The following is a 23,565-nucleotide window of genomic DNA, read 5'->3' on the forward strand; positions in this document are numbered from 1 at the left end:
CCGGACTGGCAGCGGCCGGGCAGCGCCGAGCCCAATAACAAGCTGTTGAGCAGAATCCGGCCTGCTCGAGCTCCCATTGGTCCCTTCCTGACGCCCCCGGGGCTCTGCCCCGCCCGGATTGGGCGCCGCGGACGGCGCTGCTATTGGTCGCGGTGAGGACGGCGAGGGCTATTGGTCAGACGTCGACGCAGGTAGAGCCACGGGGACTTTTGATTGGCTTTCCGCCGGGGAGTGATGAGATTGGTAGCAGTTGAAGTGAAGTCACCGTCCTCCCCGCGGCTGATTGGCGAGAAGCGGAGCCGGATGTGTCTCCGAGCGCGGCGATTGGCCGAGACCGGGAGGCGAGGAACAGCGACGGCGCGACGCGATTGGCTGGAGCCGCCTCTCCGAGCCGCGCAGGGGCGGGGGGACGAGGAGAAGGGCGGGGCGGGGGGAGGGAGGGGGGAGGCTGCGGCGGGCGCGGCGCGGCGCGCATGCGCGGCGGCGGTCAGCCTCCCGGCGCCATTTTGTGCGCGGCTTCTTCCCATTTTAGGCGGCCGCGGGGCGGGGGGTAGGTGGCGGCGCCGCGGGGCCGGACCTTCACATGGCGGTTGCGGGGGCCCCCTCAGCGCCCCAGGGCCGCCTCGCGGTTCGGTTTCGGTGGCTCCTCAGCGGCCGTGGCGCAGCGGGGAGGCTCCGGAGAAGCGGCGGTGGTGCCTCTGCTGGTGGTGCTCGGCGGGACCGCCCCGCCGGCGGGAGGCGGAACGGGCGGCCGCGGGGCTGTGAGGCGGCTGCAGGTAGGGGGCGGTTAGCGGGGGGAGGAAGGGGGAGGTGTGTGTGTGTGTATATGTGGAGGAGTAACTCGTTGTTACCGGGGTCCGCACCGCCACAGGCTGCCGGCTCTCCCGGCGCCTTGAGGCGGTGCTGCCTAGTGCCGGTTACTGACAGGAACCGGTTACACACGGCCGTGCTCGTGTTCTAACGGCAGCCTCGCGTCTTGACTCTGTGTGTAAAGCCTGTTCTGTGCTCAGATCTGGCGTAGATCCATTATTTTTCCTCACGTTAACGAAAATCTATTTGATTTCAGTAGCTTTCTCTCAGCTACATCTGTATCTTAGGCTTATTTAAAGCATCAGTGATGGGACCTATCAGTGTAATTACAAAGCCTGCTTTGCTAATGCTGAAAGGAATGGATTGTTAGCTTACACGTAGCTTCCATGTGACATCTGACTTGAAGTTTTTTTTTTAAACTAAACTTGATTTTTTAGGAAGCAGCAGGCAAAGAGACAATTCTGTAGTGGGTTTAAGTGCCAGTTAATAGTGTAGTAGTATACTATAGTACAGTATAATATCTGTAGTAAGGATTAATGCACGCAAAGAATGTTTAGAATTGACTACAGATCACGTATAACGCATCTGAAGCATAGCTTCAGGTTTCTGATGTTCGGATCTTGGTTGTAAAGACGTACAAGTTATAGGAAGGCTTGGGGCATTTCTTTTAATGCTGAGGGAATTTTGATTTTGTGTTGTGGTTCCAGCTGATGCAGTGAATAAACTGAAGAGCAGATAATTATCTAGAATACATCAAACTTAACTCTGCTGTTAGCAAAACTTTGAGCCTTTACTTCAAATGTAAACTTATGATATCTCTGTGGATTGTATTAGCTGAATCATGACTTAGACTGTGAGATTTTGGAGCAATGGCTTATATCTCTGTACTAAGTAGAGTACCACTCAATAAATAAATTTGTGACAAAACTAATCAGTCTTGTTTCTGATTTCTAGCAGAAAAATTCTGTCCACCTGGATGTATCTGTTGCAGCTGGCGTGCCTTGGAAGTTCTTGGCACATCATCCATCTAACTACTGTGAGCAAGTTTTTTTTTTTTCTATATAGTTAGTCATCAGAGGAGGTGACTTGTGCTTTTATGGCATTTAAAGCACCTAAGAATGTCTAGCTAGGCAGCACACCAAAGAGCCTAAACATTCACATGCAACTTGGGGATGATGTCTGGTATAATGGAATGAAAAGGCTGCGCTTCTGGCAAGCTGGAGACAACTCCTATTTTTGGTTTAAAGTAACTTTTCATTGAAACATGAACTTCCAAACTCGGAGCAGCACTAGGATATTGAAGTTTTGCATCTAAAAGTATGTCAGTGTGAACTAGCCCTTGAGGATTAAATATAGCTTGGCTATACTGTATCCTTGCAGTTGTGTCCCTTCCCCCACTGTGTGATCTCTTACAGGGAAACAGTTGACAGGAATGGAAAAAATGAGCAGCAGTTTTCTGGTGTGAGCCACTCTATCATGAGCCGCTTTAACTTTACAAAGCTAACACTGTCTTCTGAGTTATAGTATGAAACAATCAGTAGGGGTTTTTATCTAATCTCTCTGTAAATAGACACGCTAAAAGAGAAAAATATTTAACACCATTGTTCAAAGCAGTGGCGCTTGTATTATGTGTACTCTGTTAGTACCAAAGGCCTTGTAGGACAGAATAATCACCTTCTGTGTTTTGCTCTTAGCTCATGCACAGCAATGAACGCTGAGGCATCAAGATACTCTAAATGCATAACTGGTCTTGATGGCTCAGTCCTGTCAGTAAATTAGAAAAGATAACTTCCTTCAAATTTCTTTGGTGTAATAGTTGCAGAATTCACAGGAAGTTTGTTCAGTCTTGCATATACGTGGCACTCAATAAGAAAAGGCAAATACAGTGATTTCTGTGTCTTGCAATTTCCTTAGTACTATGAGTAGCATCTTAATATAATTTTTTTAAAGTGTGGATTCCTTAGGAAAAGAGAATATAATGAGAAGAGAGATTTCTGGGATAAGTAAGGTGTTCTAATTCTGTTCAGTAGTCAGACACTGCTCTTGATGTACTGCATTTACATGTAATTAGAAACTCAGAATATGTATACAATAAGAGCCAAAACATTCAAAGTGTTAAAAATACTGATTCTTGTTCTAAACTGAGCTTCTCTGTATAAAGTGAAACACTATGTTACTTTGTCAAACTTCACAGATGTTCAGGACACCGCTAGCTTTTATTTTTTGTTTCTAGTGTTCAGTTCTCCTTTTTTAGATGCCCTTCCCCTTGGTGTTTCTGTGCTGCCAGTAAGTAGGCAATATTTTTCCAGCAGTGGTTGAGCAAGCATCTGCCTTGTGGTTCAAAATCTGTCTGTGTGGAACTCCAGTATTTCTGCATAAATGAAGGTCAAATGTGTGCTTGCCACAGAGCTCTGTCTGACTCTCCGTAATTGGCTCAAAAGAGTGTGTCAAGGAGTTCTGGAGTACTTAGTATACTTTTATAAGGAAAAAATGGGGGGGGGGGGGGGGGGGGGGAAGGAGAGGAACAAACCCCACAGGAAAGTGATGACACCAGAAGGATCAGTTGTTAATAGCTACATCGTAAAAATGAAAGGTCAAACTTTTCCTTTTTTCCTTGTCATGGAAGAAGTTGTGCTTTACTGCTAACTCTCAGCAACAAGTTCCTTCATGTTTTTATTTATATATAAAATAGAGGTAGATATAAAAAGTGTATGTTTTATTTAAAAAAAAAAAACTAATACTGGCTGCTTAGTTACCCCAGAACTGGCACTTTCCGGTTCCCATGTTCAGAAAAATGGGTGTTCAGTTTTTCAAACATAAATGTGAATGCTATCTTTGAACACTTCATTATGAGTGCTGTTGGAGAAATCATAGCAACCCTTCAACCTGCACTAGTTCAACCTGAATTAGTGCGTTATGTTCCCCAAGTCTTACTACTGGTTTCTTGAACCCGTTAGAGGCATGTTTTGCACCAGTGCAGTAAGTTCTGGATATGAATAATTATGAAAATACTTCTAACGTAGTACTTTGTATGAGGGGAGAGGGGAAAAAATCTGAAAGTCAGCTTTCCTGTTAGCTCTGACCTAGCCGTAGTACTCACTTTGCAGTTTCTCCTTCCAGTAACATGAGTAAAGTGCTGATACATTCTGACAAGCTGAGCAGGTATCTCGTTAGTGGCTTCAGAGATCTCCAGGGAGAAATGGTCCTGCTCTTCCTGAATAAACTGCATCCAGACTTTGTTGTGCTTGTGGCTGCAGTTTGTAAATGCGATCCTGTGTGCTATAAGATGTGTGCAGAAACTAGTGACGCATCAGCCGATCTGTTATTAGCAGCGTAGTACAAGAGAAGTTTTAGTTCTCAACTGATGGAACTGCTGCTTTCATCCTAGAAGCTGAAGACTTGTGTAGCAGCTGCTGTTTCAGTGTGGCGGAGAGCTTTGGTTGCCATCACCTGGAACCAAGTGATCAGTCTGTCCTCCAAAACCTGAAGTAAGTGCTTGAGATCAAGTGTGGATTCTGTTACTGCTCTGGGTGGTAACATTACTTCACATGGCTGCTGAAGGAGAATATTCTTACGTACGTTTTCACAGGCTAACTGGTATTTTAAATGCCAGGAGTAAAGGTGAAAGACTAGATCTAGCTGTCATTCATGTGTCATCAAACTTTGTTTCAGCCTTCCATGTAACTTGTTTGCAACAGGCACAACTTGGTACTAGAAATGTATCCAGTGCGTATATCCACATGGGCTGTGCAAGTGCATCAACCATTCTAGCACAGTAAACCTAATGAGCACAGAGTTAAAATAAAATTAACTGGTTTCCAAAGCATTTCTACTGCATGCAGCTTTTTTTTTTTGCCTGGCCTCCAATGTGTAGGCTTTATTGTTGGTCTAAACAGTTTACCTGTGCAATTTTTGATCTTTCAAAGTGAGAAGAGACGTTTTCTATGGGATTGGAAGAGTGGTTCTCTGTAAATATAGTCAGTCACTAGTCTACAGAGCAAATATGGTTTTAGTGTTCCTGAAATAAACTCAAGTTGAAAACTTTTAAACTGCCATGTGAAACTCTAGATACTCCTAACTCTAATTCTTCCTAACAGAGTCAAATCTTGTTTATAAATAGTAGTGCTTGAGTAGCTTCCCATCTAAATCAAACATGCGGGGTGAAACTTGAATGCAAAAACTGCTTTGGGGAGTTGTAGTTACATAATTTAAACTTAAACATTTAAATGAGGCTGCATGCTGTGTTTGAAGAATCCTACTGCAATCTTCCAAGTAAGTTAAATTTCTGGTAGAATAGACTCCTTCTCAAATACTGAACTTTTGGAACCTGGTTGGAAGCAACTATGGATTCAATTCTTCGGCTTTTGGTGAAACCAGATTGGGAGTAAACATACATTAAATGCGTGTCCACATTGTTCATATCTAAGATGTTGACTGATGCTGAAGTTGGAGAGCTAAAATCAGTTGTTTTTCTTTTGGTAAAGAGAAGTAACTCTAGTTGGATTATTTTTCTCACTACCTGTGTTAGAATATTCAGGATAGTGTTGTTTTTTTTCTTTGTTCTTAAAGTAATTTTCAGAGTGATTTGTCACAGCCAATCTGAAGTAAGAGTCCTCCTTGCTCATGCTACCTGTTGCCAGTTTACATCTTGACTGTCTTTTTCTGTCTGCAGAAGGAGTAGTTTAAAAAGTATAAGAGGAAATAAAACTTAAAAGCTGTGTTTTCATATGCACAGCCTTTTTCTTGCTCAGTTTGGATTTTTACTAAGACACATTTCCATACTTGCAGAGAAAGAAAATACTGTTTTGATGCTGAAGGTGAGTCCTTGGATGTGGTCAACCTGCTAGCACAGGTGTCCCCTCCAAGCCTGTCAGCACTGACGAGCTGTTGATTAAAATGGGGGATTGTTTCAGATGCAGTCTGTCGAGCACCATCACCCAGCTGGCTTAGGGCTAGGGCTGCATGCTCTCTCCTTGTCACTTTTCCAGAAAGCAATGTGTATGCCACTATTAGTATGCAGCCCAGCAGAAAGAAGTAAAACTACTTGTGCAAGCAGGGATATTCAGCAAAAGAAAGCCTGTGAGGGCAGTAGTTATGCCCTTTCTTCTAGGGCTTTTACTTGTCCAAATTACTTTAATCACTTCTGGTTAATTTACTTTTCAGCCTCAGCTAACAAGACTGCAGTTCGTCAGTATTGATTCTGTTCTAAAAGCATTAATGCCCTCAGTCTTTTGAATTAAATGTTATTAGCTGTAAGTAGCTGCTGTTAGTGAGAATCACTTTGGCCAGTGATTACCTTCTGATTTTCCTCCTGCTTAGGCCTTTTTTCAAAAGCTACTTTCTCCTTTGTGTATTTTGCTTGAAGGATATTAGTGGTAGTTAACTTCCAAGTGGTGAGGGAATTAGCTGACCAGCCAGCACTGTGTTAGCACAGCTAAGCTGTGAATTAATTGCAAGATCGTGCTGTTTGCTGGTACCTTCAGGGATGAGCTTTCTCCTGTCAGGAGCTGCAGTTCTGCTGTGCACTCTGCCACCCCATTTGTTACACCAGCACAGCGTAAACAGAACTGCTGAGATGAGCTGTGTTGTGTTGACGTACAGAACTGTCAGGGAACAAAATGTGTGACTTCTTGTGAGTTTAATTATTTTGGGTCAACGAAATGTGTCTTATTAGTGTGGTACTGGTCTCTTCCTTGCGAGCAGCAAAATGAAGTGACAAACTGGTATGAGAATGGAAAGGAGCATTTGGCTGGGTGAAATAGTTGCTTGTTAAACTGACTTTCCTACTGGAAACACATCAAGCTATGTTTTCATTCTGCTTCCTGAGACAGCATTTCAGATTTCTTCTATTCCTGATGTATAGAGAAACGGGTTTGGGGAAAAACAGCTTCCTAAAGTGGCCATCTTTTTAGTGTGGAAATGCGCAGAATGAGAGCTGAAATTGCGCTTTATGTAAGCATGCTGTTAAAGTCACCTGAAACTTCCTTTGCTGCTGTTGGAACCCGTTAACGTAGTCTCCTTCCTACCCCAAATAATGAACGCAGCAGATTCCTGCTTTTCTAAATTTTCTAAAAGCTCTGCGAACAAAACTTTCAAAAGCTTCCTGGTGTTAATTTAAGCATTGCTTTCTGTGTGTGTTCAGAATGTATCAGCCTCTGGGTGAATTCACTGTAAGTTAACCTACCCTTAGAGTAACAGAATGGTTTGGGTTGGAAGGGGTCTTAAAGATGAGCTGATTCCACCCTCCCATGGGGGGGATTAGCAATCTGTTGCTGAAAGTGGACTCTTAATGCATGCATTTGGGGCTTGCAGGCTATACATGTAATATCAGATGATGTCTAACTTTATACAACAATAAACAAAACTTTTTCTAAATTCTTACTTGTCTCATCTTGTGTCAATCAAAGTGTGTTTGGTGGTTTGTGGTTGGTTTTTTTTTTGGTGGGTAGTTCTTATATTGTCTTTAGGGGAAACTTCAGGGGATTCCATTTTTTCTTCTGTATCTGATCATATGCACATGTTTGGACTATAAACTATGCCTGGCTGCTGCCTGCTTTATTCTAGTTGTCCATTTTTGGTTGGCATAGCAATTTGTAAGAACTGTTTTTAAACAACTGTTTCAGAGTCCTTTAATAGCAGTGTGCTGAAGATGAAGAGCACTGCATGGTGGTTTAGGCCTCCTGGAAATGGGAGACTTGGTCTGAACTCGGTTGTAGGTCTGGTGTTCTCAAATACCAACATCTATCTATTGGATAGACAGCAAGGCTACACGCCTACCTCTTCTGCAGCGTGGTTTCTGCAGCTCTATAATAGGATGTAAGTAGAAGATCATCTAATATAGAAAGTTAGGAGCAGTTAATGTCTCAAAATAGCTCCCAATTCTTAGGTAAAAGTAACTTCCTTGCTGTATGTAACTTGAAAAACTGGTGGGTGGAGGAAAAACTAGTCCTTGTCTCGGAGGCAACTGAAAGAAGAAAACAAGGGGGAGAGAACACTTCCTACTAAATTTTTGGTGGTGGTACAGTCTCAAAATTTTCCTGACAACTAATGCTACTTTTCTCTTCAGTATCTTGAAGTTCTGCACTTAAAAGTCCGATTATTTTGCCTTCCTGCTGATAAATGCTTAAGCTATGTTGTGGAAATCATTGTTTGGTGTTCTGTTGTATGGTTACAGTTTGACTTAAGGAAGAGACTTGCAGTATCACCTACGTAGTTAGACCAAAGCTCCTTCCTTAAGGGTGACTTGGACTGCAGAGCCAAATAGCATCTCAAGCGTTACTGTGTCTGTACAGACAGCAAAACTTGCAGCGTGGGGGGCTTTTAACCTTAGGCCATCAAGCTATTTTTGGTTATGAGAAGTAACAAATGACCTGATGCTTGGCACGCTCCAGATCTGCATGGAATTAATTGTTTCAAGTGCTCTTTTGAGTCAACACCAACTATGGAGCAGTAATAGGTATTAGGGAGATATGTATATCTGCTATGCTGGATTTTATGTATGGGTTACTTCTGAGATGTTCAAACAGCTCAATCTTACCTTTGTTTAATCAGCAACACCAGTCATTTTTAATGAAGACAATACCGAAAACACTTTTTTTAATGGCCATGTAAATCAGTACAAATAATTGATTACCCTGATGCTACAGTTTAAATCTCATTTTTGAACGTTTCAAGTGAATTTGCATATTCTAAAACCTGTTTTGGTGCAGTCATGGAGATAAATATAAACTGGAAGGATTACTTTTAAACTTGTCACCTGCAGTCCCCTTAACTTCCTCAAACAAGGCCTCTGCGCATGGACTCGCTGACTGATTGTAACAGGGAATGTGACGTACCCAGTTGTACTAAATATCAGAGCAGTGATTCATCAGGTGCTGAATAACTATCAGTGGGTGTGTGAGACGCAAGAGGAAGGATTATAATGTACATCCTTCCTCGTTCATTGCTAGATCTGTGTATTTCTAAAACCTTCCGTGGCGAAGGATGACTTTAAGCTAAGAGATGAGTTGGTCTGTACAGTCTCTTTTCTGTTGTGCTGTTAGGGCACATGCTTTGGGTCTCAAGCAGCAGTATTTGCCATGAATGCTCCGAAGTCGTGTTCCAGCATGGCAAGAACTACAGTTATGCATTCCAAATGCGTATCTGACTTTCTGCTCTATTATGTATTCCCATAAATGGCCAGAGCCCAGACCAAGAAGGTTACTTGTTAAGCCCGCAGCAAGAAATGCTGCCATGGTGTGGGCTAATTAGGCTCTTCTGCTATCTTCAGAACTGAAACTTCCCAGTACTCCTGGCAGAAATACTCAAAATGAGTGCTAAGAATCGTCTCTTGCTTAAACCTGTGATTCAGAAATTTACCTTACCAAGGACAAGTTTTTTTTTTTTAGCCTTGCAATGTACTCTTACATTTCAATGTTAAACTCAAACTACAATCAACCACTTCCAGGCCTCTCACTGAGTTCTATAATACAGCTAGATACTTGTTTTTTCCAGGCCTGTATTTAAGAAATGGCCCCTATTAAAGGGAAGCTTTTTTCTTTTTAATATTCCTCTCTCTTGTTCTGTAACAAATCCTGTCCTTGTGTACGTGGTGATCTCAGATCTAGTTTTAGCCCTTCTCAAGCTTAGCTCCAACCAAGTGATTTGCCTCAGCTCTGTATGTTTAGAAATAGGACACAGTCTTCATTTAATCAAAGTTTAATGATGCTGTGCTGTCCTACAGCATTTGCAAGTTTTTATGTAGTTGGTGTTGCCTTTTCCTTCTCTTGGAAGACTTCTTCCCCTGATCAACTTGCTGTTTGACACAGCAACACTAATTCTTAGCAGCAAAATTCACAAAGGCTGGCATTTAGCCTATCAGCTGTAGACTAAAATTAGTGAAAAGTGATACTGCGCAAATATAAATGTGTTCTTAAGTAACATCTTTGCACTTTAATACCTTATTAATTTGAGAATGGTTGTCTCATTGGCTATCCCAGTGGGCACTTCTGCAACTAGATGAAGGCTACAACAGTAGCTGTAATGAGTTTGCACCATTTCCTCTCCTGAAATAAGGATCCTCCTAGTGCAGAAATGAGTTCTGAAGTTCCACAAGTCTTATTGCTAAAAGGTAGCAATTCGTAATGCACTGGAAGCCTGCTAGATTTCTACTGTTGCCCTTTTAAATGCTAAGGAAAACTTCAGTACTAAAATAGCTTGTTCAGTAATTACCTCTCCTCCTGTTTTTTTACCACCCCTGAATAAATGCAAATATTCTTCCCCCAAAAAAGATCCTTCTAATTCTTGCTTTCTTTATCTTTCCCCATCTGCAGCCAATGAAAATAAGAGTGGCTTTTTTCCTTACTATAGGTGAAGGTCAGTTCTCACACTCCGATTACTTAAAACCTGACAGTAACACTCAGCTTGGTGTTGTTTAACTGAATGTTGCCATGACAAGTAAGTTCACTGGAAATGTGTAAGCTCTTAAATTGCTTCTCGTTGGGCTTTTTTACACACCAAGCAACAAACCAGAGCATGCTTTTTCAAAGGAACTTCTTAGATTGTCATGTTCTCTGATAAGTATCTGCTTTGAAACTCGAGTAAGAAAGGAGGCAGCTATGTTCCTGCCTATATCTTAACATGGTGAAATATTTTTCTCATGCAGGATTGATCTTGTTCTTCTCACTTAACCCAGAAACCTAACTTGTACGACTGCTGTACTGCCTGGGCCTAGTTCTGAATGGCTCTTAATGAAAGGATTAGCAGGATAGCTGTAGCCACATAAGGATGGCTTTTAATTTCCCTTTAGTGATATTTCAGGTGCAGAATAAAGACAGCCTGAAGAGAATCAAGGAGTCCTGTTACATATGGTGAGTGGAAGCTCAGCCCTCAGCAAATGCTTTAGACTGCTGATTAGTTTCCTAACTGGCTCTCACTGACTCAAAGAGCTGAATCAGCAGTAAGCTTCAGTAGTAAATTCCAGCTGAATGCAATACAGAACTAAGCCCTGACTCAGTGTAACAACTGCACTGTTGCCTCAGGAGACAATGCTGACTGAAGCTATCCATCATGGTCACCATTCATGTCAGTGCAGGGAGGCCTGACAGTTCTAGCAGAGTTTGAAAGCTGCGCCTAGCTGGAGAAGCAAGGGTTCATGTAGCTTGACTGCAGCAGAGGCGTAAGCTGAGATGGTCATTAAGCACTGACACAGACCCATCTATCTCTATTTTCTTTCTTTTGCCAAGAAAAGGAAACACTACCTGTATCCTGTAATCCCTTTAGAAAAGAGAAAGCAGAAGCATGGAAAGAAAAAAAGAAAATGAAGGAAACTTTTTAATGGGCTTGTCATTACTAATATGTAGTACTGAAGCTGAGGCATTTGATTTGTTAGGAGGAAAGTGGTCATTTTAGATTAAAAATGACCTCAATTTTAATACAATGTATAAGACTTGCATTTGAAGTTTTAAAGTGGTGAATAGACTTTATCTTTTCAGACTTTGAAGTGACTAGATTAGATGCTGCCCCTTTTCCTAGGAAAGGCGGGGAATAGTTTTTTTTGTTTGGTTTGCAGCTCCTGGGAAAGTTAACTATTGATTCAAAACTGATTTGAGAAACCACAGCTGAATAAAGCTGAGTACTTGAACTGAACTTCTTTTTATTCCAGTTACACAGCTTAGTAGATCTCAGACTTACAACTTAACACAAGCACTGTTCAAATGCTTCACATTGTTCACTTTTCCTAGTGTGGTCTTAATACTACAGATTCAAGTTTTTTCTCCCCCTGCATTTCTGGTTGTTACATAGGCTGTTTGAAGTTGTCAGCTGTGTATATCACCAAAACTGGCAGCCAGCTTTTTTTTTTTTTACAGCTAGGTAGGTTGTATCCTGCCAAGGAGAATCAGGGACTATGGTGACAGATGAACTTGATTAACTAACATCATGATTTGCAGGAATAACAAAGTTCTACTATGTACTAAACTAGGTAACTAAGCAGGAGACTTGTCAGATTTCTAGGCAGATGACTCTTCTGTACTTAGCCTAGCTCAATACTCTGAAGTGAGAGGAAGCAACGCCAACCTGATAACATCTTTCCTTCTAGTGGCCGTTTTGAAGTACTTTACAGTTTGGAACACAGTTGTCTCTTGATAATGCTGACCTGTACTATATTGAAATAACAGCTAGCAGACAGTAAAATGGAAAATTTATTAGTGCAAGTTGGTCACTCAGGTTTTTCCAGCAAGTACATAGTAGCATCCCATGCTTAATACATTATAAACAAACTTGTACTAAGTTTAAAAAAAAAAGTTGAACTTGTCTTGAAGTAACAATGTGTTACATATTGTCATCGTCTGATTCATCTTCCTCTTTCAAAGATTCCTATTTAAAAAAAGATTAATGAAAAGAATGGTTTAATATCTGTTCTACAGCTTGCCTGGAACAAGCAAAGGGAGTTCTGCTGTTACTTTACAATCCTCTCAATCTGTACAAAGGTTGGTATTCAGCAGGCTAGTTCCTATTTTTAGGAGTTTAACACTGAGCACCATTACTACTTTTAGAACAAATTTAAAGCTGTTAAATGCTGGAGGGCTAACTTTCTCCAGCTGCTTGTCTTTAATAAGTCGCGTTGACTGCAATAATTTTACCTTTCCTACTTACACCATTATTGAAGAGGAATATATTTGCTTTTGAAAGAGAAATGATAACTGCAAACCTGCTGAAGTATGGTTTTTAAAAGTAAGAGTTATCTCTGGATTATACTGAGAAACTCATAATTCTCTTCAGAATAATATCAGCTACTACCTAAGTGATGTGTGACTCTACATTTTCCAGCCATCACAATGCTGGAATCCTACTGTTGATTCGTTCCATTCCAGCTTTGTCAAGTGAGCCCTGAGATGACAACAATGATGTTGGACCTTACCTTGGCGTATTTTTCTGCTTCTTCCCTTATGTCTTTGGGAACGATTTCATGTTTTCCACCAGTTACTGCAAATAAAAAGTACATATGAAGCAGAATTCATATAAAGACCTTGACATACAGAAAGAAGTTAAGAAGCAAATATTTTACTTCAGTTACAGGAACTCAGAAGTTTTATATAGTGTTTATAGAAGTTTAGAAATGCATTACCTTCTCCGACCCAGCTGAGTTCCAACTCAAATGCTTTATCTTTTACTTCATCGTGAACTATGTAGATTCTGTAAAGAAATACAGATTAGAACAGATTTGTCAACAGATTAAATATACTCTCCTCCTTTCACAGATCTCTTATTCTGTTGAAATACTGTTCTTATAGTTAATACAAGCTCTGCTTTCTCCCTTATCCTTCCCTAATGCGTATCCCCCACAAAACCAAGAGCACACCAGAGAATATTCTAGGGTTGTTAGTATAAATGGATGTTAAATGAATACAGCTAAGATGCAAGTTATTTATCTAGTTGAGATGCCTGAGTTATCTTAAACAGAACAGCAGCACCTTTACAATAAGTGTTATTTAAGATTCAGATACTGCAGAACCAAGGCATCATGGCCTGCTCCTGCTGGATCACTCACAGCAGCATCGTATATTTCTCTTGTAAGTCTTACTTTAGTTTACACTTGAGACTAAATATGAACATATCTTGTATAAAAATATATATATAAGCGTACTACTACAAGCTCTTGAAGAAATCATTACTGTGGACTCTGGCAAGTACTTTAGGATTTTAAAGAAATAATTAAAGTGTTTGGTATCTTGCTAAGTGCTACTAGGGACTAGCCTTAAGCTAGAAGAAACCAGAACTGTATCTAGAATTGCTGTTTAGTTTTGAGCTGAGGCTGAATTAAGGAACAGGAGGCTTCTGAGCACTTGAGAATCTGTGCCTCATTTGTAGTTTTAGAATCGGTCCTTGTTAGGTTTAAAGAAGAGTCCACACATTCTTTCCTTTAGCTGCTACCACCATAGCCTCTGACACAAACTCTGAAATAAACTCACAGGCTGCAACACCAACGACGGAAACATTTGTTCCTTCTTTATAACCTTCTAAATAATAGCCATAAAACACCTGAGATCAGTATCAGATGTGACAAGCACAGAAGTGTCCCTGGAAAACATCAAGTGTTGTAGGTAGCTGAAGGATACTTGTATTTGTTTGACAATGTTAAATTCACAAAGTATTTTCAAGATTACTACTGGCCAATTCATGCTCTACCTAGCAGAAGTCTTCCTGGTCTCTTTTCTCCCCTTACTAGTATGTGATTTGCATCATGCCACTCAGTCAGCAAGCTACACCCAGAGTTTGTGGGATGGCATTAGCAAGTTCAGGTGATTAGGGCACTGATGCATCATCTTAAATTGCATCAGTAAATAAACCGCCCAGCAGGTTTGCAAATTCAATATTTCCTGTATCTTCATGTGGTACGAACCTAATCAGTGAAATGAAAACAGCTATATTCTATATGCCTCTTTAAACAAGGAGTTATAGCGTGTTTCTTTTCCAAGCACTTGAATCTTTTAGGAAAATAAGAAAGCTAGGTCAGAGACCTCAGCTTCATTTTTGGCCTGCTACTTCATGTCTGAAGCCCCAGGTGATTGTTCAATCTGCACAACACAGTATGCACCTCTGCAGGACCAGGACACTGAGTTTCTCCCACCTGTCACTTGGTTTATATATTTTAAAACCAGTGACTGTGTTCAGACATTTTAAGCTTTAACCCACTGCTGCTACAAAACTGCACCTTTAACAAGTAGCAGATGAGATGAGTATTTTTTGCATCCTTTCTCATTTTGCAGTGTTTGGGTAGCATATCCCACCTCACAAGAGGACAAATAGTAATGTACTAGAGTCAACATGAGCACACATCTAAGAGAAGTGAGACCTGGTACCTAATATAAAAGGAACAGTCTCAGTTTGAAACCATAGCAAGTTCACCAGTACCAATTTCTCTCAAGTTGGAAAAACAGGTTGGAGACTTACATTTTCGCAACCTCTTTAACGACGTCACGGCAGGTCATTTCCTTCATCTGTAGGCAAAAAAATACACAGCGTAAGAGAACGTCCAGTTTTCCATTTCCACAAGGCCCAAAACTGAGTGTGCACATACCTGATGAGCTTGCTGTTATTCTCTACAAACGCACCTTTCACTTTTGCTCATCCTACTACATGCAAGCCCATCTTCCAGTGAAGAATTTTATATGTGAATGGTTCTTTAAATAAAGTGTCAGTGTGAAAGACTCCCCACTTTAAAGCACTTACCAGCTGGAATCCTAGAAACTGAACAGCTAACTGTAACATCATCAAAGCTTGACTCATTCTTAGATGCTTTCTGATAAACTACTGTAAAAATACCCACACGTACAGTATGGAGGAGGCACTGTATTTTCACATACAACATCCACACTCTTTCTAGGTAGCATACGAATACTTTAGCTCTTACCAACATACTGTTGCAAGCAAGTCTGACTTGTAAGTGATGCCTAAAGAGAGGAATACTGGTAGCGTGTTAACAACCAACTACATGGCTGAGCAAGGTATCAGCAACTCATTTTGTATTTTTTCCACTGTTAAATCTCAGTCTTCTGACAGCTTCACAGTTAATCAGAATGAAGTCTCATCCCACTTTCTGTGACAAACTCATGTTTTGCAGATCAAATCTCTTGCCAGTCAACTCTTTTGGACCACTGTATTTCATTAATGCAGGTTTGAAACAAGATTAATCTTACTTACTTTCTCAATGTTTCATTTGCACCAACCAAAAAAGCATCAGCCTTTGATCTATCACTCACAAAAACTCACCTGCCGTTATTAATTGAAACCAACGGGCCCTCAGTCACAGGATACAGACCAATGTGTTATACATTTTACTAACACTTTCCCTAGCATAGAGTGATTTTCAAGTTCAAAATTATTTCTTTCTTTTCCCGTTATTTACACTGAGCTCAGAGTAAAACCCACTAATTATGCAGTTTACCATCTCTGTCAGATTTTCATAAAGTTTTCAAAGCCCCAGTATAGAAGTTAGGTCCTTCACCCATGTCTCAAAACTAAGATGACAACAGTCCTTTGTTCATGTTGAGTCTCGCTGCACTTTCTAGGTGTAAAGCACATGCCTGAGTAAGCAATGGGCAGGGAAAGGAACGTGCCTGGTCAGACAGACGTGCCATCATATTTGCATTCCAAGAAGTTTCCTAAACAGAGACCCATTGTGCCAGCCCTTACGTTTGTGACACTTAATCCGTAACGCAGCCGCTGACGCTCGCTGCTATTTACAAGTACAATTTGTGTCACACGAACATTTAAATGACTATGTACGTTTACGCGTATGAACTTAGCAGTGAACCAGGAGAACCCAAAGGTCTTAGGTTGGATATTAGGAAGAACTTCTTTACCGAAAGGGTTGTTAGGCATTGGAATGGGCTGCCCAGGGAAGTGGTTGAGTCACCATCCCTGGAGGTCTTTAAAAGACATTTAGATGTAGAGCTTAGTGGTGTGGTTTATTGGAGGACTTGTTAGTGTTAGGTCAGAGGTTGGACTCGGTGATCTTGGAGGTCTCTTCCAACCTAGATGATTCTGTGATTCTGTTACCATCATGCGTGTTTACAAGCCAAAACTTGGAGGTTAAGTTTATCTTTTGCCATGATCCTTTTCCCATCCTAGATAATGTTAACTGCAGACAACAATAGGAAACACCGTAACGGTTTATCACAAGGGTTAATTATGTCTATATATCAAAAAGATTTTAAATAGTATCTGGAGATGCGTGAGAAGCACTGCAGAAGAGATGAAAAGATTCAAATCCTCTCCACGTGACTACAAGTTTTCCCTGCAGCTGAAGATAGGAAGTGTTTGCATAACACGCAACAGATGTGATCCCTGCAGTGTTTTTCACTTGCAGTGTAAGCTGCACACGAGGGTTTCGCATGCTACGTCCCCTCCCAGATACAGCTTCTGCTCCGCAGTACCTGTAAGGCAGGTTTTCAGGTTATGCCTACATGCGTGCCTCTTTCTTCCCACCTGTAGTCATTTCTTCCATGGTAAGAGTTTTAGTCAATAGGCCCCGACAGGCAAATCGCCCGACAAAAGCTTGTGCACTTCTGTCTTTTTCCCACTTCAGTTTTGTCATACAATCAGAAATTCATCTTAGCAAAATTAACTCTGCCCTGGGAACCTGCCCAGCCTACGGTTAACAAAAACCATCAGCATGCAAGACTGCGCTTGCTTCACACTGCTCTGACAGGATCATACGCCTTACTGACGGCATTCTGCAAACAAGCCATTGAATAAATCAACGCCGTTGTGCTGTGTGGCACACCACTCCTCCCATGTACTACACTTCATAGGCCCTACTGTACAGCTCAAGCAATACACATACTAATTAGCTGCACAAATAGCAAGCAATAAAGGTTTTGAAAATCCCAGAACTGCAGAGAAATTTTTTTTCAGTAAATTATCTATTACTCAACATATTATCTTTATGTCAGCTTGCACATGTGGAAATTGAAATGATGATTTCTCAGATGCCAAGATTTCAATATCGAGATCAGATCATCTCGTAGGACTCCAACCTTTGATTTGGTGTTCAAGCATCTGACCACGTTCAAGACTGAATGAATCGTTTCTAGGAATATTTTCAATTTTCCTGTAATTTTTCAGATGTGATGCTGCACCACCATAAATGGACTATTCTTAAGAGTCTAACAACCAGATGAACTTGAGTTTTTCAATGAACAGCTGTGATGTACTTTTGTAGATCAAAACTATAAATAACACTCAAGAAGAGTATAAAGTAAGAATTACAACAAACAGGCCAAGAGCAGGGCTGCCCCATGCTGTCTCTGGTTCCAAGTGATTCAAATACGACAACCCAAGAGAAGGACAGAAGTCTTCCAGGGTTCTAACCTAACTCTAAGTCAGCTTAAGGCACGCTGATACATTTCGGTCAGCTTCTCTCTGTGGACCAGTTTCACACAGCTAACTGTCTACACGCTCATTCAGAAGGCTATGAAACAACTTCTCAGTGTGCATCCACAGAACTTCCTTGTAACACTTCACAAAATTAATTACAGTGTTGCGCAAGCAAGAAATGCTGAACAAAAACTGCCCTTTTTGTTTTCCGTGACAGCATGCCATACAGTTTACTCCCTCTAGCATTCACAGCACTAAAGTCCTCTTCATCAGATGTAACAGATTTTTTGGAGGGTGCATTACAGTCAGCAACAACAAGCAGCTAGAGGAAAAGAAAAGATAGAAAAGGAGAAGAGAAAAAAAGACAGAAAAGGAGAAAAGACAGAAAGGGAAAAGAGACAGTACCTCAACATCAGCTAGCTGAGAAACACTGTCTTAGCTAGCAAGGATTTTCTTTTTCTCCATTAACATTTTCAAAGTCATAATATTCCAGTGGTCACTCTGTATTCTGCAGTTTCACTCACTATCCTTAACAAGACCAGCTTTTTTCAACTTTTTAAGAAAAGGATCATCTAAAACCTTTGGGAAAAAATAGATATACCACCCTGTACAATGCTACCCTAAGGCTTTCATTCACAACTAAAAAAACTTTATGACATTTTTATATGAATTCAATGACTTTGTTTACTGGCATGCGTGGCAGCGTATGTTCATGCTTCCTGTTTTAAAAACACGGACTCCCTACTGACTACGCGTTGCCCAGGGGCAAGACTTCAGAAATACTATCATTGAGGCTAAAACCATCTACAAAACATTTCTTCTGCTTCTCTTGTATTTTACATATTTTAGGCATCCAAAAAAGTAGTACTATAAGGTAGGAATATTTGCCTTGAAACAACACAACAGAACTGGAACATCGTACCTGAAGTTTTTCGATCTCTGTTTTTGCAGCCTGCCTGGCTTTACCAATGGCACACCCCCAATAACCCTAAAAAAAAAAAAAAAAGAAACAAAAAGTTTAATTAAATACTATGTCCTCTACGGTTCTTACCATTACATATGACAACCCCCCCCAAATCCCATAATAATAAGGCAAATGCACAGTAAACGTTGGTATTCTGTTTCAAGTAAGATTCCTAAACTGGAGAACAGAACCCAATTACTAGATTAAATACTGCCACCATTGATAGATAAGCACTCAGTAGTTCCTCTGGGCAGAAACACATCTGCTCAATTTCTTGCAACAGATCATCTACTGTAACTGAAAACAAAAAGAAAAGCAAACTAGAATTGGAGAGGATCCATGCAGGGGGAAAAAAAAAACAAAACACAAAAGCCCAAAGCCCCACCTACCATGAAAATACATTGAAGTGTAAGCACGTAAAAACTGAGCACTTTTGCTTCCCTCAAGAGTTACTGTATTAGACATATTGAAATAAAAAAAAAGAGGACCATCCTGTGTAACACAAAGCTGAAGAGACAAACAGAAGTACCCATTTTGATTTGACTTGCTGGTAGCAGCCAGCATCAGAGTAGCAGCCCTTGTTTATCTAAACCTCTCTCTTACACAAAGTATTTTGTGAACGGGGCATCACTACAATACTCACATTTTTGGGGTAACATATGGGGCTTTTCACTGGATACAATCAGGTGGAGTGAACTCCCAAATTTCTGAGAGACAAGCTTAAAAAAACTAGTTTCATGGAGACTGCGCTACTTCCAATAAATAGACAATGTCTGTTTAACAAAGGCATGCAAAAGAAAAAAAAAAACAGCTCTGTTCATCTTAGGCAACGATTCACTGGAGATCTTCCCAGGGGAAGAGAACAACAATTAAGAGCACTTCTGGAATGGCACTTACTGGTTTCCAAATTAGGAGCTTTTAAAGGGGGAACTTACGCTAAGATGGAAATATTTCTGACACACTCACGTATGAAACTCCCGACGGATCAATCATGTACAGCTGTGCGCCATCATCGTTATCATAGGACCCCAACATGAAACTGATGGAGAAAAAGGGAAATTAAAAACATTTGTTCTACCGATGCGCACACAACTATGAAGACTAAAGCAGGATTCCTACATTCTTGGTGCCTAACTCCTACTGTTCTGTTACATTCTATTACGTGGTTTGTCTGAACGGCTTAGCGTGATCACGACACCAAAGCGTGCGCAAGAAACATTGTGCTTGATCTGTAACTAGACAGCAGATCTCAGGTTATCAGTCCTTCTGTGCTGTAGCTGCATGGCAGCTCTAACCTCTTCTTTAGCTATGAGGGTAAGCAGGATGATCACAGAGGAAAAGTTCTGCTTTCAGAACTACCCCGGATTTAAATCTTTAAACTGCCTCAGCTTTAAAACTGAGGGACAGGCATGTGATCCACCTAGAAGCTTGGTGTTCTCTCATGCAAACATGAATTTTATCCCGTAAGTTTTTCCACACATACAAAAAAGGGATCTGTTTACCAAATGACTCCTAGGTTACTAACACCAAATTTGAAAGAGACTTTAGCCGATCTAACTAGTTCCAGCAGGTGTGAAACAAGATCCTTACAAACAAGCGTTTTCAAAAGACCTACCTGCAACCGAAAGGCCTGACAGCGCTGTACAGAGTGTATGCGTGCACGTACATGGCCACTCTGTCTGCAAGATGCTAAGTGGAAACAAAAATTAATGTCTTTATTTGAAGAAGTAAGCAAGCCTCAAGCAGTAAAATTTAATTCTCAGAATCAAGACTAAGAAAACAAAGAACCCTACACAAGCCGTGCCCATTTCTTACCTTCAGTGGAATATCATAGCCGTAGTTAGATCTAAAGTTGGAAGCCTCTTCTCTAGCTATGTCTGCCAAAGAACGAGCATCGGCCAGAAGTCCTGCTACTGCCTGAAATAAGAATGACCATCAGCTAGTCCAAACGTTTCTTACAGAAAACTCTTGAAAAGTCTAACCACATGACTTAACCGAGATCTTTACTGAACTCTACGTATTATTTATTACAGGTGAGTTCAATCAAGCCACGTCAAGATGATTAGATATTAACATGGTATAGAATTTTTCTCTAGGAAAAATCAATAACTGAAATTATCTTCATTTTAAGTAGCGTCTTCTGATTTGCCAGGGCTGTATTAATCCAAGCAATACTTCATATTTTATACTTGATATTTCATATGAAGTATTCATAACATGAGTATTAATTATGAACATGTCATGTATTATACATGACACATAGTTTGGTGTAATACTTCGTGTAACACTTCACAAAAGATCCATAGCGATGTCCTTTTTTTGCCTCCATTTTGTATGGCTGCTTAGATTACAAGAAAATCCAGTTCTCTCCCCGATACCGGTGACATCACCAGTAAATACGGTTTCACGCACTTTTGTCACCCAGCAGCCACTGCTTGGTGTCATCCTGACATCACTGGTACGGATTAGCCAGTAACTGATGTCAGCCTTGACAGAATTCAGTTGACTCTCAGACTGTTAAGAAGGAAAAGATAATCTTGTACTCAAGTGCTATTGCAGTATTTTCCCTCTTAACACACCTCATTTGTTTACTACAAAAAAGGGACGTGTTTATATTCATATTCAAGTCTGAGCAACTGGACTGCTGAAAAAACTTCCATGAAGTTTATAGCAGCCTCAAAATGTGTACATATCTTCTATTTTAAGTTTAGAACTTTGTGTGTGTGCAATCAAGAATAAATTACATAAAAATAGTCAAAAATTCTATAGCATTTCTATGTACACGCAAATCTTAGCATAACTTACTTACACTCTTCATTAGTGATTCTCAGGTCTATATATTTCTACTTTTGAGCAGGAAGTCCCTTTCAGGCTATGAGAAATTGTAACTCACCATTCCAACGTGTCGGTCAACATTGAAGAGACGTTTGTTGGAACCCTCCTCGTACAGCTTGGACAGAACTAGTTTCTCTACTCCAAAGACGACACCATCCTTGCATCTTATCCCAATTGCTGTACTGAAAGACAAGATAAATGGAAGTTTCTCACACAGAACTGAACCGTAGTGTAACTAATGAAGAACTGGCAAAATACTAGAAACTATGACATTATTTCCACAGAAGTTACAACCCCACGACTGAAGACAACAAGGAGGAGGAGGGGGAAAACAGAGCAGACCAAACACATCAACGTTTCCTCAGACGAAGGCAGAGCTGGCTGACAAGTCCCCACACAAACGTTTCACTGCTCCTTATTTGGCACTCGGGTGATCCAGCCCATGCCTTGCTAATCCATCAGCTTCTCGTTGCTACAGCGCAGTTGGGGTTTTTGCCTTACAGCTTTGCCTCGTGTATACTTGAAGGAAGACAGACGCTCTCAGAGAAGCTGAAGTAGCTTTCAGAGAACTTGGATGTCCTCAAGTTCTTCACGAATGCAAAGAAGTCATCAAAAATTAATGAGGCTTTCAGCATGCCAGGCTTTCAGTGACTCAGTTTGCATCCAGATTTTGCCCCAAAGCAGAAGATTTTGTTGTCCTTAACACAGATGAGTAATTTTACTGCCTGCCTTTGCATTCTCCACAAAATACCAATTTCCACCAAACTGCAAAGCAAGCAGAAGCTGTTATACTACTTTTATGCTTAATTTGAAGCCTTGTAAAATGAAGCTAGGGACGCTGTTGCTTAAAAAGACATTAAAATTATTTCCATCTGCAATGCCATCATGCTTGGCTAATCCAATTACATTGCTTTAATAACGGCCATCCAAGAAGCAGAAATGCAGGCAGTTGTATCTTACCTACTGTTCTCCACAGCTTTCATCGCATATTCAACTTGAAACACTCTGCCATCTGGAGAGAACGTCGAAGCTGACAGGTCATACTGAGGATGAAAACATGGTACTCAGCAAGAGAGCATTATTACAGCATCCCATTATTTTCAGAACAGGTCTATTTATTTAAAAATGTAGGACTGTCACTTGTGGGACATCCATGGGTATTAAGTACTATAAGGAGGTACTATAAAGAAGCTGCTCCATTCCGTGCAGTACAGTAATCACAGAATCACAAAGGTTGGAAAAGCCCCCCAGGATCATCTGGTCCAGCCACCCCCCTACCACCAATGTCACCACTAAACCATGTCCCTAAGCACCAGGCCCAACCTCTCCTCGAACACCCCCAGGGACGGTGACGCCACCACCTCCCTGGGCAACCCGTCCCAACGCCTGACTGCTCTTGCTGAGCAGAAATGTCTCCTCATTTCCAACCTGAACCTCCCCTGGCACAACTTGAGGCCGTTCCCTCTGGTCCTGTCACCAGTTACCTGTGAGAAGAGGCCGACCCCCAGCTCCCCACACCTCCCTTTCAGGTAGCTGCAGAGAGCAATGAGGTCTGCCCTGAGCCTCCTCTTCCCCAGCCCAACCCCGTCAGCCCCCCCAGCCGCCCCTCACAGGACCCGAGCTCCCCGTCCCTGCGGTACCGAGGGCCCCAAACCGAACGCAGCCCCGGGGCCGGCCCCACACCGGCTGGGGGAGCTGCAGGCCCAGCCGTGACTCAGCACGGCCCCGGCCCGCCGCTCCCGGCCCGGCCCCCGCTCCCCTCACAGCCGCCCCGGGGGCCCCGCAGCCGCCGCCGCCGCCGCCCCCCCCGGTGCCCCCCCCCCCCGCTCACCCCGGTGCCGATGGAGCTCATGGCGGCGCCGCAGCCCGACGGAGCCCCCTCGCGCTCCCCACCGCCCAACAAGGCGCGCTCCCATTGGCCGCCGCTGCGGGAGGGCTGGGCGGGCGGAGAGGCGCGGCGGGGTGGTGACGTCACCCGCGGGCAGCGCGCACGCGCCCGTGCGGCGGTGAAGGGCACGTGGCGGGAGGCGCTGTCGCAGCGCCCGGCTAGCTCAGTCGGTAGAGCATGGGACTCTTAATCCCAGGGTCGTGGGTTC

General features: G+C 41.9%; 1 protein-coding gene and 1 long non-coding RNA gene across 3 annotated transcripts; one reads left to right on the forward strand and one right to left on the reverse strand.

The window, feature by feature from the left end:
- Positions 1 to 144: 144 nt before the first annotated feature.
- Positions 145 to 12,160, forward strand: LOC308195270. Of its 2 annotated transcripts, XR_013951380.1 has the most exons (3): positions 145 to 776; positions 1,765 to 1,846; positions 4,199 to 12,160. It is a non-coding gene; the product is annotated as an uncharacterized lncRNA (long non-coding RNA). The 2 variants fall into 2 exon arrangements; XR_013951379.1 differs by having other exon boundaries at positions 1,765 to 12,160.
- Positions 11,973 to 23,452, reverse strand: PSMA3 (proteasome 20S subunit alpha 3). Its single transcript, XM_080592359.1, has 11 exons — positions 23,301 to 23,452; positions 22,430 to 22,512; positions 21,528 to 21,651; positions 20,450 to 20,551; positions 20,250 to 20,323; positions 19,601 to 19,673; positions 18,593 to 18,658; positions 14,743 to 14,789; positions 12,917 to 12,984; positions 12,710 to 12,774; positions 11,973 to 12,165 (listed from the first exon to the last, which is right to left on the reverse strand). The coding sequence occupies exons 1-11, from the start codon at positions 23,319 to 23,321 to the stop codon at positions 12,121 to 12,123; spliced, it is 768 nt and encodes a 255-aa protein (XP_080448485.1). The 5' UTR covers positions 23,322 to 23,452; the 3' UTR covers positions 11,973 to 12,120.
- Between the last annotated feature and the right edge of the window lie 113 nt (positions 23,453 to 23,565).

Source organism: Anser brachyrhynchus (genome assembly GCF_964034855.1).
Source record: "Anser brachyrhynchus genome assembly, chromosome: 5".
NCBI lineage: Eukaryota > Metazoa > Chordata > Aves > Anseriformes > Anatidae > Anser > Anser brachyrhynchus.

Excerpts from the sequence above, each read along its gene's own strand:
- PSMA3 (XM_080592359.1), bottom strand. The coding sequence starts at position 23,321 with ATGAGCTCCATCGGCACCGGG. Across the intron at positions 22,513-23,300 it reads TGAGCTCCATCGGCACCGGG|TATGACCTGTCAGCTTCGAC; the intron begins GTGAGCGGGGGG and ends TTTCATCCTCAG. Across the intron at positions 12,775-12,916 it reads ACTCAGCTGGGTCGGAGAAG|TAACTGGTGGAAAACATGAA; the intron begins GTAATGCATTTC and ends TTTTATTTGCAG.